The sequence below is a fragment of the Tasmannia lanceolata genome, unplaced genomic scaffold (genome assembly GCF_043159265.1).
Source record: "Tasmannia lanceolata isolate RefF3 unplaced genomic scaffold, GAP_Taslan_0.1 ptg000007l, whole genome shotgun sequence".
In the NCBI taxonomy this organism is placed as follows: Eukaryota; Viridiplantae; Streptophyta; class Magnoliopsida; order Canellales; family Winteraceae; genus Tasmannia; species Tasmannia lanceolata.
The window spans coordinates 18,761,754-18,777,062 of NW_027518684.1; the positions used below are offsets into that span (position 1 = coordinate 18,761,754).

Genomic DNA, 15,309 nt, shown 5'->3' on the forward strand with positions numbered 1-15,309 from the left:
AGAAGAAAGGTAAGCAATTGGGAGAGAAGTTGAAAATGTTTCTCATTAACATCTTTTCAAACTGGAAAGAGAGTAGGATATATCTATGATATATACTAACCATGTTTTTTTTTCCAGTCATTCGTTTTCTTTCCAAGAATTAATTTTGTTGGAAAAACTTTGCCTTTCAAAATTCTTTACCCCCTCTCCCCCTCTCTTTACATTTTTTACTCTTATTGCTAGTTTATGCAACTCAACATATGGTGGGCTCACTATTTTTCACCTCATGTTATGATGGGTGAGGCCCAACAATTTATCATGCGTAGGCCCACTATTTTACACCTCTTGTTTTGATGTGGTGGGCCCACCGTCTCCACCGAAACAGATGCATAGGGTTGGGCCCACCATTTTGCACCTCATTATTGATGGGATGGGGCCTCCGCTTTACACCTCATGTTTATTTTTGGGGTAGGGTCCACCATTTTACACCCCAGGTTTTTATGCTGTGGGGCCCACCATTTTGCACCTCGGGTGGGACCCACTCCATTATGAACCCCACACTAACATTCTTGGCCCATGCTATGCATGGGTGTAAAATAATGGACCCCACCCCATCAAAGCATGAGGTGTAAAATGATGGCCCCCATCCTATGCATGGGCTTGGGTGGAGATCGTGGGACCCACCCCATCAAAACATGAGGTAAAATTGTGGGCCCTACCTGATGCATGGGTTTGAGTAGAGTTAGTGGGACCTGCCCTATCAAATCATGGTGTAAAACGGTGGGCCCCACCCTGTGCATGGATTTCGATAGAGACGGTAAGCCCTATCATATCAAAATGAGGTGTAAAATGGTGCGCCCCATCCATGCTATGCATGGGTGTACAATGATGGGCCTCACCTTATCAGAACATTTGTTGTAAAATGATGTGCCCCACACCAGCTATGCATGAGTAAAAAATCCACCATAAAATGATTCCAGCTGAAATTTTCCATGGAAAGAAAACAAATGACAAAGGAAAGGAACACATTTAGTATATATTCATATATGTAACTATAGGAATATATATACAATCATAAAGACAATGAAGATTACATAAAATATTAGTAGTAATAGTTTGCAGAGTTTCATTAATGAAAGGTGTACCTTTTTAAAATCAGTGGTTTCTTTTGTTTTCATTTGCTAAAATAGTCATGATTTAGTTAAAAAAATTTGTCCTATTTTTGTTTGATGCCTACTTTTTAATTGTTTATTTTAAATTTGAGTATTCAAATTGTTTTTCAGTGGTTGGCCCAAATGGCATTGGAAAGTCCACCATACTCAAGTTAATATCAGGAGAGCTTCAACCAAGCTCTGGAACAGTTTTTCGTTCTGCAAAGGTATAACTTCCCTGATTCTAAATGCATACATTATCTGCTTCTAAGGTAGAAGGTTTCATCTGCTTATATTTTCGAATAATTACATCCTTTCTACCACATTTAGAAATACAATGGATTCTTGGTGCGAACATCTTAGATGTGTTGGAATATGAATTTACATATATACAAACTTGGCCTAAGTTTACCTAACTGTATTTGAGTGTTTAAATTTAGTTTCATGTTGGTCAAGGCCCACTTTTCTATTCCCATCTTCTCTATATAGAGGATCCTTTACTCATTTCAGGTCATTTGAGTTGACTGACAATGTTACAGATAATGGTAGCACACTAGCACCCGTGAAAAATTCCCCCTTTTTTTTCAAAGCTGCCCGCAGGAAACAATACCAAGATACCTTCCGGGCTTAAATGTCAAAAACAAGCGTCAAAATATGTTTAATGAAATTAAAGATAAAACCATAGAATCTTCAAAGATAAAATCTCATTGCTAGTGAAGATTTAGTGGGAGAGAAAAGGTCCAGTCTTTAGTTGGGCGCCTGGGAGCAAATACTTTTGGGGATATTTTACTCTTAAGTTCTTTGTAGCAAATGGAAAGAAATCCTTTTTTGATGAAACCCAATATCAAAGTCTTCTCACAGGCCTGCAAGTGTTTTATGAAGATCCATACATATGTTGTGAATGGAAGGTGACTCATCGAATGTCATCTCGTGGTCACTTTCTCGTTGTCTAGGATCCATGTTTGGTTGAACGAGATGCATTTACCTTTCTATTTATATGCTTAAAAAATGGGATTTGCTAGCATCCATCGCAAACGGCATTTCACAGATGGTCTGTTGCATCTGACAGCAGCCACCTTGTGAGTGAAGACAAAATCTGCTGAAAAGTGAGCCTCTGTGGCTGCTGTCAGTTGCAACAGACCATCCGCGAAATACCTTTTGCAATGGACGCTAGCAAATCCGTTAAAAATATCGTTTCTATAAATGCCACTGATTTCATGAATTATATAAGTGATCCTCCAGCGCCTCAAATCTTCAACAGTTACCCACATAACTTTGTTAGGAGAATCCTTTCCAACAAACGATGTCTTCTTATTTGTTAAATTTTGATGATTCTAGTTTGGGTAATCCTGGCCCAGCCAGGATAGGGGATGTCCTAAGAGACTGCGCCGGCGAGGTCATTAAGGCTTATTCGGGTCCGATTGAGACAGCCGATTCGAGTGTAGCTGAGGTAAGAGCAGTTCATCAAGGCTTTTTGAGTGTGGAAAGGAATAGGCTGAGCGGTTGTATTGTAGAGGGTGATTCACTTAATGTTATAAGGTGGCTCAGGGGCTCTTCGGTTCCGCCGTGGAGATTTATTCGTTTCTTTGATAAGATAAAAGACATATCGAAAGGGCTTTCGATCTTATATCAGCATGCGAGAAGATCTGCTAATACTATTGCAGATAAGCTGGCAAAAGATGGAGTTTCTAAGCAGGATTTAGAGCTTTTTGATTTTTTACCACCCTAATTGTATCATTGTAGGGTTGCAGGGTTGTCTCTGTTTTCTTGGTTTGTATCTGTGTATTTGTACTTGAGGGGGACCTTCTCAGTCTTCTTTTTAATTAATTCTGTTACCATTCAAAAAAAAAGAAAGAACGATGTCTTCTTATCTCCTTGACAAATACGTGGATTATGGAGCCCGTGAGAATAGCACTTGCTTTTGCTTCAGTCGAATACTTGATTCTAACTATCATTTTGTAGAACTTCAAAAGTCTCCAGTTTCTTGTTTCTAAAATCAACCCACCTTTTTGGGCCTAGGTTGCGCAAAAGCTACCGTCAAAATTGAGCTTGATGGTTGTCGTTAAAGGAGGGAGTCATCTATCACTTTTTATTATGGATTTCCAACTCCTATACGCATCTTAATATGAAACCCCAAAATTTCTTCCTCAAAAAAATCCAATTGATCAAAAGCTTTTGAACTTTTCCAATGATATTCACCAAAGAAATACCTTTTTCTTCAAAGACCCTCTTGTTTCCTTTATTCGAAAATTTCCCTCATCAATATGAAGGGAACCATGTTCATTAGAATCTTTCCCTTATCACTAAGCGGGAGTTGAATTTAATAATGTTCTAATTTAGAAGATTGAACAGGCAAAATAAGGTTGAGAGCGAGTGTTGTAATATAAGTAATATTCATGAGCTTCTCTTAGCCTACTTTATGCAATTTGTTTTGAATGTTTGATTTCAGCACTGTTTAAAAACTCTTTGTGCCATTCATCAACTCACCCACATCAACTCAGTTTTTCCTTAATCATGTTCTCGTCCGGGTCCAAAATTTTCCCCATTGAGTCAAATAAAAACTCTGTTGACCTGCCCGAGTCGATGAAAATTTCACCTCGTCAATCTTAGAATTGCCCGAGAGGACTTTGTTTCCCCTTGACCGAGCCTCATCTGAGTCTGGGTTTTTAAATTGTCATAACCCATTTTTTGGTCCCAACTCCTTCATGTATGAAGAAGTCTTGGGATTAGGTTTACACCATTCTTGAGTCCCCTACAATGCTACTTGGGCTATAGGCATGCCTTTGCTTTTGGTTTGATCCTAAGTAGGTTCTTCCCAGTAGTTGTGATTTTCTTTTGCTAATTAGATTGCTTCTAGGAAGTGAAACCGATAGCAGTTTGTACACATTAGGATATAAGATATGCATTTTCAAAGCAATTTAAGTAAAATTAAATAATTTTATTTATTTAAGTAGGAAACAAAGTAATTATTATACATTTGTTCACCTGTTGTAGATCTTTATAATCTTCAAGTGTGAAGGAACTTATGTAGTTTGCTTTCTCCAGGTTCGCATGGCTGTATTTAGTCAGCACCATGTTGATGGACTTGATTTATCTTCAAATCCCCTTCTATATATGATGCGCTGCTACCCAGTGAGTTCCTGTGCTTTAACTTGTGTTGTCCTTTACATATTTTAGATTTTAGAGTTCTTAATTGGAGTTTCTATGCTTAAAAATTATTTGTTTTTTGTGTGTTTGAGTTTTTTTGTTTTGTTTGAATGATAAAAATATTTCATTAAAGGAGAACAAAGACCGAGAAGGTCCCTGACAATACATATCTAAGCATAGAATTCAAACATGATCAAATATGCAACAATCAAATAGCTAGGGAGGGAGGAAGTCGAAGAGCTCGACACTCTCTTTCGAAACCCCCTCCCTAGCTAACCTGTTTTAGATTCTTATCTGGAAATGGTTTACATGGTCTCTATAGGTGAAAATTGACAATCCTGATTTTCTGAAATGACCACATAAACGAAAGGTGTCAAGATGGGGTCCATGGGGAACTGATATATTTTACTGTTTTTTAAACTGTTGAGCTATTTCATTCTTTTGTTTCGAAATCATGATATTGATTCATGAGTAGTTTCGCGATACTGACAGTTTGGTGTTTTGTTCATTTCTGAAATAGGGTTACAGTTTAGTTATTAGTTTACTATGGAAATATCAACCAGGTTTTTCCAAAAGGTTGATCTTTGGCAGGTTTTTCCAGAAAAATTTGATCTCTGTCATTTATCTGAAGTGCTAAAAATAGTTCATTGTTAAGTGGGTGTTGGTAAACCATCAGAAGTAGGATGTTTAAGCATATCATATACAACTTATGTCTGGAAACGATGATTTCTTTGTTCTTTCCATGCGACATTTATACGGTCAAAGTGTAAAAATATATTACAATCAGGGTTGTTTCATTCATTTCTGAAATAAGTTTACAGTTTTGTTGTTAGTTTATTATGAGAATAGCAAGCAGGTTTTTCCAGAAAAAGTTGGCCTTTGCCATTTATTTGGAGTGTGCTAAAAATAGTTCATCGTTAACTGGGTGTTGGTCGATCATCTGAAGTTGGCATATCATCTACAACTTATGTCTGGAAACGATGATTTCTTTGTTCTTTCCATTCAAAATTTATACGGTCAATGTGTAGATTGCCATTTATTTGGAGTGCGCGAAAAATAGTTCATTTATTTATTGCCATTAAAGCTTCACCTTATAACAGTACTTGACTGTAATCATTCAAAAAAAAAGTACTTGACTGTAAATTGAGGGTTAATTCATTCTGAAGAATGTCATGTTGAACACCTTATAACATTATTTCTTGATACTATTATCTGAGAAATGATAGAAGAATTCCGTACGGGTACAACTCTTATTTGAACGAAGTGCAAAAAATTCGATCTTTGTTGTCTAATAGAACAAACACTAATACCTTAATTGAGTCGGTCAAGATCAAATTTGTTTATCAAAGTGCATCGGTTGGTTCATCGACTAAGCGCGCGAGGTGTAGTGCAGTCTGGTCAGCGCATCTGTTTTGGATAGATGGGTCGAGTAAACTCCCCTTGGATGTGGTGACCGAACAGGAATGGCTAAAAAGGTAATATGCATAGGCCATAAGGAAGCCACTACTTTATTTGACAGGGGTGGAGAATACCACTCTATCAATAACAAGAAAAAAAGTCGCAATTCAGTTTCAAATGGTTTGAGCTTGGAAGCAACCTGCTATAAGAGATAGGCGAGAACAGACTGCTTGCTATTGGCTGCGTACCCTATCTATCTATGTTGGCCGGCATACTTGTTGAAAATATTCTAACTCATTAACTAGGGGTGTCATTTGACCTATATATATATATATATATATATATATATATATATATATATATATATATATATATATATATGAGTTAAGTGAAGCTACACATGTGTAGCTAACTTAGCTACACCGACGGCTTAAAATACAGTGGGCCCACATTATTTGGGTGATCCAAACCATTCATTTGATAGGACCTCACATTGATAGGGTGTGCCCAAAAAATCAGCTCCATTGGATGATCTCAACCCTTCAAACTGTGGACGCAAAAATGGACAGATTTGTGAAGGTTTTTACACGTCCATTTTTGCCTCCACAAATCGTAGGGTTGGGATGATCCTATGGAGCTGATTTTTTGGGCACACCCTATCTATGTGAGGGCCCATCAAATGAATGGTTTGCATCACCCAAACAATGGGACCCACTGTATTTTAAGCCGTCGGTGTAGCTAAGTTAGCTACACGTATGTGTAGCTACACTTTTCTCTCTCTCTCTCTCTCTCTCTATATATATATATATATATATATATATATATATATGTGTGTGTGTGTGTGTGTGTGTGTGTGTAGCTACACTTTTCTCTCTCTCTCTCTCTCTCTCTCTCTCTATATATATATATATATATATATCACTGTTTTCCCAAATTTCAAAATTAGTAAAGCATTGAATTGAGTTTGGAACTCCATCTTTTTCTCTTCTCTCCTCTTTTTTATATTTTTATGGTTCATCATCTTCAAGTGATTTTTTAAATGGTGTCATAGAAAATAGTTTTAAGTAGATCAAGATCAAGAATCCGGTTTTGGCATGCGAACTGGTGCTCTCCCTCTCCTTTAAAAGTCTTGTTCCCATCTCTTTTTTTTGTTGCTTTGAATAAAGATGTTGTAGTGAAGGATTGTTTTGAGAGAGTCGGGGACAAGGTGGCTTGGAAACCAACTTTCAGAAGGAATTTTTTCGATAGAGAACTTCCTTTGGTTACGAACCTGTTTAAGTTGCTGGAAGGCTGTTATGTTCTTCGTTATGGTGAGGATTTGAGGGTATGGATCTGAGACTCTACTAGGGTATTCACTATCAAATCTTTCTACAACAAATTGGTGCCGTGCCCTGTCTCTCCTATTGAAGCAAAAGCGTGGAAGATTCAAGCCCCTCCAAGGGTTTGTACAGCTGGGTGGCCATACGAAATCATCCAAATAGTGGACTTTCTTAGGAGGCGCAATATCCTGATTGTTGATCATTGTGCTTTGTGCTTTGTGCTTAGCGGCTGGGGAAGCGGTAGACCACATATTTATCCACTGTATAGTAGCCAGAGAGGTTTGGAGTAGTATACTTTCCAAGTTTGGCATTGCCTGGGTGTTCACTTCCTCATTATCAGATATGCTCGAAGGATGGTCTTTGGTTCCGTGGAAGAAAAAGGGGAAGGTGCTTTGGTCTTTGTCTTTCCTAGCAACCCCCTTTGGGTTATCTGGAAAGAAAGGAATGCAAGGGTTTTTGATGGGGCAGCCAAATCACCATATTATATGTTCATCGGAGTAACAAATGCTAGTGAAGCGGAGGTTAGAGCCGTTCGTCAAGGAATACTTCGATTGGAGAGTGATTCTCTTGATAAGGTGATAGTAGAAGGTGATTCGCTAAATACCAGTCGGTGGTTAAAGGGATCTTCAGTTCCGCCATGGAGGTTTGCTCATTACTTTGACGAGATATTTGACAAGATTGAGGGGTCCTGTATCATTTTTAATCATGTTAGGAGATCGGCTAATAGTGTGGCCGATTGTTTGGCTAAGGAAGGAGTAGAGAGGGAGGCTTTGGAGTTGTTTGATTTTTTACCACCTTGACTTTGGCCTTGCTTTGTATTTTATCTTCCTTTTTCTTGGTTGCGTCTTGCTACCATTTTACTCTTCGAGTTGGCTCTCTCTGTCGCTCTTATTTTTCTTTAATAAATTCCTACTAACGTTCGAAAAAAAAAAAAAGATCAAGAAGGGGAAATCGTCCATTCAAGAGTCCTTTTGGAAAATAAAGAATCTGTCACATCAATTCAACGCGAGGTCAATGGCATTGAAAAAGTATGCTATACTATTCAGGGACTTGGCGATTAGCAAGCAACCTTCACCACCTCTCTGATGGTCACGGGTACATTCCTTATTTGAGCTTCGGGTTATCTCTTCCATCATGATGGCACGATGTTAGCTGATATGGCTTCCAAGAGCTCCTCTAAGCCTCCCACGACCAATAATTCTTCTTTTGACACCTTTGAGGTGTTGTACTAATCCAACACTATTTCTTCTGGACGAGAAATGTGATGGCTTCGAAGAGCTCCTTTAAACCTCCCACGACCAATAATTCTTCTTTTGACAACTTTGAGTTCTTGTATTAATCCAACGCTAATTCTTCTGGACGAGAAATGTGGCCAAGGTCATGAATGAGGTTTGCCATACCAGCAACAACCGCAGTTTCAGTAGTATTAGTAATCGTAGATCCCCATCCAGGATCCATGACCTGGAGCTTATCCTCCTTGATCGGCACATGGTGGATCACAACGTGTTCTGGGAGGTCTTCTCCATCGTTGCCAGTGCGGGAAGCGAAAGCCAGAAGTAAAGCCTCTTAGGGATAGAAAAGGGAAGGAGTGACAAAGCCCATAGGGAAGCATGAAAAAATATTGAGAAAATATCAACATTTAAAAACAAGTAAATTCAAATTTCCTACCATTATAAGACATCACTACATTTGCAAAGTACTTTCGAATAAAGTTATCTTTTTTGGAATGATAAAGAATTAAATTAATAAGCCAAGAAGGAACAACTCCGACCAAGAAGGTCAGAACAATAAAGGAGAAAAAACGAAAAAACCAAAAAAGAAATACATGGATATAAGCAAACATCAAAGGGAATTCAAGGAGTCGGGAAGTCAAATAGCTGAAACGAGTCCCTCTCCACCCATTCTCTAACCAACTTATCTGCCTCTTGGTTCGCTCATTTAATCACATGATGGAACGACACATATGACCCCTCAACTCGGTCCATAATCTCATCAATCTAATGGGCGAATCTCCACAGGTGGGATAGACTACTCTTTAACCATCTTATTATATTTATGGAGTCTCCTTCCACTATCACTTTATCCAGAGGGCTGGGCTCAATTAACCTTATTCTCTGTGTCCATTGTCCAACATGGTGTTTTTTAGAAAAAATGAGTTCTTATTTTGTAGCTTCAAATCATACATTAGAGGTGTTAGTTGCAAACAGCTCTCGAAAAAATGATGTTATTAGGTATAGCTTTGCACTTTTTAATAGCTAGTGATTCCATTTTCAGGAATATGATTTTGCTTACTGGTTGCTTTCTGCAGGGTGTGCCTGAACAAAAGCTCAGAGCTCACTTGGGTTCTTTAGGTGTCACTGGCAATCTCGCGCTTCAACCAATGTACACTTTGTCAGGTATTTCTATTGATTTTGATCTTAATCTTATCTGCATTGCTTGTGGAATGCTCTAAATCAATGCCAAAAAACTTGTGCCCAGAAAAGGGTTCTTTTCCCCTATTTCCTTTTGTGTCCATTTGGTTGCCTAACTTTCCTAGGAAAGAAAACGGAAAGTAAATTTTGTTACCGTCAGGCTGCTGGATCGATAAAAAAACCATCAAAAAGTTGCCCCAGCTGGATTTTTTGATGGATCAAGCGGTTTGACCGTAAAAAAAAATCTACTTTCCACCTTTCCTAGGAATGTGATGCAACCAAATGGACAGTGAGTCAATGAAAGATTCAATTTCAGAAAGGATCAGAATTTCTATTCTGTATTCAATATCATGTCCATAAAACTCGAATTAGGAACTGGTTTTTTAATTTCTGGTTCCAATGAAATCCCATCTATGTTATAAAAGATGAGCCAAGTTGATCACTAAATGGACAAGTCTTTGATAACTGAAATGAACAAAGCTGATTGATGGGTTTTTGATTTGTAACATTGATTTGTAAGCAGCCTAAATACTTTTAAATATTTCAGGAGGTCAAAAAAGCAGGGTTGCATTTGCAAAGATTACTTTCAAAAAGCCACACATTATTCTGCTCGATGAGCCATCGAACCATCTTGTAAGTGTTGAGATGAATTGAACTTTATTATTTTCCATTTATATGTCATGCTTTCTTAAATTTAGTTTTGCAAAACTCAACACAGTTGATTCTAAAAACTAAAGTCGGACACAAATTGTTTGCTTTGCAGGATTTGGATGCAGTGGAGGCACTAATCCAAGGTCTCGTCCTCTTCCAAGGCGGGGTACTCATGGTATGCAGCTCTCGCGCTCACCATTGCTTTCTTGATAGGCTTCTTTTCAGAAGTTAGACTTCAGGCAGTCACAATTTTGTTTGTTTTCTTTTGTTTACAGGTAAGTCACGACGAACATCTGATATCTGGAAGTGTTGGAGAGTTGTGGGTGGTGTCGGAGGGCAGGGTGACACCATTTCAAGGGTCATTTCACGATTACAAGAGGATACTGAAGTCCTCTTCTTGAGGACTGTGATCTTGGGTTACCGCCATCCTATACTATTTCCAAAGAGGATTCATTGTCGCGATACAAAATATGAACAGGGAATATAGCTTGTTTACAGGTACCGTTTTTGAACCAGGAAATAACTTTGATGAAAAGTATAGTATTTCATTCAGACTTTTGCTCTGCTATTTTACCATTTCTGTGTAGCCCTGCCAAGGGAAGTTTGAGTCGAAACAAGTTCGTGTTACGGAGACTGGAAACAATTGTTTTCTTATATCTTCTCAATGCTTGTTTATGCTCTTCCTTCTCTTTCAGTGAAGGATTTTTCTCCTCACCTGTAAGTTTTTTCCCAGACTTCAAGGTATCTTTAGTTGTCCTGATAACGCTTTGAAACTTGTCTTTGAAATTTCCTTCGCCTAGTCTCCTTCGAAATTTGTCTCCAAGTGCTTGAGAATAAGGTAACACCACAATCGGTTGACCAACATGATAATGCTTCATCAAAGAACACAACTAGACATCTTATCACTTTCTTGTCAAGCTTCATCTGCAATTTATTCACAAAAAAATATGACAGGTAACCTACTATTGTTGTACGCTACCTAGAGATGAGGAGGTATGTTCTTCGCTAACATTATAATTCGACACTTCTCTCCCAATTGTCGATTCTTCCATTTAGCTGAGGAGTATTCATACAAGTTGCAAAACTTTATCTTTTTATAACTTTTTCAAGTAGTCTTTAACTTTGTCTTCTCTTTCCTTGCCCCAATTGTTTCTACAATTCAATTGTTTACGGTGAAGACATCAATGGATATTGCATCAAAGAAGGTATTCTCTATTCTCTTCTTTGGTGAATTTCTTCTCTTTACACTAGACGAATTGTTAAATCCTTGTTCACAATGCAATCGAACTGAGTCGTTTGATTGGAAGTTTGCACATTACTCGGATTCGAGTTCAACTTATATTGATTGGAAAGGCATTTAAAACGTTCGATCCAAGGGTCCTCTTGTAAAGATAGTGTGTAGGATTTTTGAAGACAAAAAACCCTCTTTGAATTCTGTATTTCTTAAGATACTTTTTGAATATCAAGGGCCTGAAGTCCAATGTAGGACTTCACGCTTGAGCACCTTATAAAATCTCTTAAATTTCACTAGGATATCTGATTTTTCTAAAGAAGTACGCCAACACATACCTGAAAAAGTCATTAATGAAAGTGAGCATGAAATATATATATATAGGAAAATGATTGTGAGCTTGAAGCTCATATAGCTTATATGAGCTTCAGGGCCCAAACACATGGGTCCCACATTTTTTGTGGTGATCCAAACCATTCATTTGCAAGGCCCCATCATAGATAGGGTGTGTACTAAAAGTCAGCTCCATTGGATCATCCTAACCCCTCGAAAAGCGGAGGGCAAAAATGGGCAGATTTGTGGCAAACGGTGTCTGTCCATTTTGCCATCCACTTTTGGATGGGTTAGGATGATCCAATGGAGCTGATTTTTTGTACACACCCTATCTATGTTAGGGCCTGTCAAATGAATGCTTTGGATCACCATAACAATGTGGGCCCACATGTATTTAGCCCTAAAGCTCATATAGCTCACTATCATTTTCCTCATATATATATATATATATATATATGCACACACAAATGGATGCTTTACTTTCCTAAATACATCCGGGTGAACCGGTTTTAATTCTTCTTTCACTACAAACGCCGAATATTGAAAGGACAATCTATGTGCCTTCTCACATTTTGCCATCACATGGACCTTGTTGTGACCAAATCCTGTGGCAATTTTTTGGGCACGTTTGGCTGCCAGGAATTTGTTTTCATGATAAATCGGGCATCTTCAAGTGGAGATGAGGGTGAAGTCCTTGAAAATAAGAAACAAGATCCCGGAAACAGCTGTCTCCGTGATAAGAAAGTGCTAAAAATCCGGAAAATCTTGGTCCGGTTTTTATCAACTTCTCAACACCACTTGTACATGCCCTATTTATCATGAAAACAAATTCCTAGCAGCCAAACGTGCCCTTTGTGTCATCCGCGTGCTTCACCATGTATTGTGAACTATCAGTTGTCATTATGGCTTCACCCCCATCATACAAATGAATGTTTAAAAATTTATTCTCACTGCCTGTCATTTGGTTTGTGTAACCAGAATTCATGATCCAGTCCTTTCCATTTTTCCATAGAGCCTTCCAGCCCCTCTATTTGAAAATACAATAAGAGCCCGTTTGGATACCTCATGCATTTTTATTTGGATTTGAGTTTTGGATACGAAACACATCAATCATCTACATGATCATGTTTTAAGAGAGAGAGAGAGGGATGTCTCGCTGCTTCCGGAGCAAATATTGATTTCCAAATAATGTCTCGCAGAACAGATTTGAAAATCAAAATTTTTTGCACTGTTGTAGCTGATTTGGAAATCTAAGGATCTGATCGAGTTCAAAATATCAACTAAATCCAAATCTAAATCTTGTTGGTATCCAAACGTGGCCTAAGGGCCCATATGGATGCCGAGAAGATTTTGATTTGGATTTCTCACATTTGCAGCCCTTTTTGTATTGTGATTTGGATCCGGATCAAATCCTTTGATTTCCAAATCAGCGGCTGACAGTGAATATGCTGTGGAAATAAGTAATTGGAAATTCACATTTCTGGCAGTTTCCTTCTCTCTCTTTGCTCTTCAACCTCTGCCCTCCAAAAGGAAGTACCCCCTTCCTTCTCTGTCTCCCTCAACATGAGCTGGCGGATCTATTCATTTTGTATTCAAAACTCAATTCCAAATCCACATACAAAATATGAGGTATCCGAGCGGGCCTTAAAGTAACAATAGATGAATAGTCATTCAATGAATAATCATTATTTCATTTCCTATCGGAATAAGCATATACATCCAATCACTAGAATTAGGGCTGCAACTCGGGTAGGGCGGGTCGGGTTTTGAAGAACCCAATCCTACCCGAGAAATATCTCGGGTCGGGTCGGGTCAGGTTTTTTTTTCGGAAAACCCACGAATCCCAAACCCCCCTACCCATGATAATTCTCGGGTCGGTTCGGGTCGGGTCGGGTCGGGTCGGGTTTTTTCACGTTGACGCAATTTTTTAAGGAAAATTCTTGTTTGGCAAGGCAACTCAACTCATGGAAGCAGAAATTACACTCACATTACACTTGAATCAAACAATGATGTAATTACACTCACATTACACATGAATCAAACAATGCTGTAATCAAACAATGCTGAGTCAAACACTTGAATCAACTCAACTCATAGAAGCAAAAATTACACTCACAGACAGTAACAGTGGGTGCGTGGATTTTCACTTTTAACTTTTAACTAACAATAGAAAAAAATGTACATACTATAACTTATGTAACTCGGGTCGGACCCGACTCGACCCGAAACGCATGAATCTTGGCCCGACCTGACCCAAGATTCATGCGGGCTTTTGAATGCTAAACCCGGCTCGACCCGAAACCCATGAAACCTGAACCCAACACAAGGTATTTTCGGGTCGGGTCGATGCGGGTCGGGTAAAACCCGGCTCGAGTTGCAGCCCTAACTAGAATCGGATCATTCACTAGTAGCGAGTGAGTATTGAAAAAAATAAAATAAAATAAAATAATGCATAGTCAATCTTCGCAACTAGAGCATCGGTGCAAGATCTTTAAGCCAAATAGGCTTATGTCAACTCAGCCACGGCCGCCCGTTAGTCTTATTCCTCAATCTCCTCCATCGTAGCACTTGTGGGAAAATTCACCACTTTAGAAGTCATAACAAGAGTCTCTCCATTGTCATAAAAAACAATAAATGATGTCGAGCTTCACACTCTAAATCACTTGCTCTCCTTGCCTGGAGCTCTTGGTGCCCGAGTTTCCCTTTTCAGCGACAAGGTTCGCTCTGTAGTTAAGCGCAAAGTGACCATTCTTTCTAAAACGAAAACAACACTCAGCAGTGTCAAATTTTCACACTCTTCATCACTTGCTCTCCTTCCCTTGAGCTCTTTGTGGCTGAGTTTCCCTTTTCAGCGACAACTTTCACTATGTAGTTAAGTGCAAAGTGACCATTTCTTTCTAGAACGAAAACAACACTTAGAAGTGTCCTAATCTTGTGTCTTTACGACTGTTAGCCCACAATTTGTGGAGGTTTAATCAGAGGGTTAGGATCATCCTATGGAGAAGATTTTTCTGGGCATGCCCTATCTACGTCAGGACCCAATGAATGAATGGTTCATATCTCCCAAACAATGTGAGCCCCATTGTACTTTTGGGCTGCACATGCATGCATGGCCGTCCACCATATAATTTCTCTATATGCCCATCTAATTGATGGAAAATCTCATCAAACCAAATTGCCCAGTCTATTCACCATTTCTTGACTAATCCTTGCTTGGAAATCACATTGATTATTAGATCTTAACCATCTGATGATTCAAATTATTTTCCATGGTCAAAATAAGAGTTAGTAACCATCCAAAAGAATATTAATCATCGTATGCTAAAAATCATTCAACACAGATGCAATTTCTCAAACATAGATTCATAAACCATCTAAGAGATGACCTATGGATTAGATGGCTTGGATTGATGAGATGATCTATTGATCGAATGGCATACAAAATGAAGTGAAGCCCTTGATATCCCATGCTTAATTATAGAAAGGTCAATCAAGTTGTAGACTCCTTGACAAATTATGCTTTCAAAAGAAAAAGTAATAAAGCATTTAGTCAATGGAAGGATCCTCCTACTAATGTTAAGGCCTAAGGGTGCTATTAGATGCGATGCTTTGGGTATTCCAAGCATCCTTTGTAAGTAGTGTATCCTTTTTTATTTTGAGGTAAGGTGGGATGTCCCATTCTTGTGTGT

The 15,309-nt window shown here is 38.5% G+C and overlaps 1 protein-coding gene across 1 annotated transcript in view; it reads left to right on the plus strand.

Annotated features, from left to right (window-relative positions):
- The window catches only part of ABCF3 (general control non-repressible 3), a 29,118-nt gene extending 18,348 nt beyond the window's left edge, over positions 1–10,770 (plus strand). Inside the window, exons 13-18 of the mRNA XM_077385650.1 lie at positions 1,263–1,357; positions 4,176–4,262; positions 9,303–9,390; positions 9,953–10,038; positions 10,169–10,231; positions 10,332–10,770. Coding sequence (XP_077241765.1) covers positions 1,263–1,357; positions 4,176–4,262; positions 9,303–9,390; positions 9,953–10,038; positions 10,169–10,231; positions 10,332–10,457 — 545 coding nt within the window. The 3' untranslated portion in view covers positions 10,458–10,770. The remainder of the gene's footprint in view (positions 1–1,262; positions 1,358–4,175; positions 4,263–9,302; positions 9,391–9,952; positions 10,039–10,168; positions 10,232–10,331) is intronic.
- Positions 10,771–15,309: the final 4,539 nt, after the last annotated feature.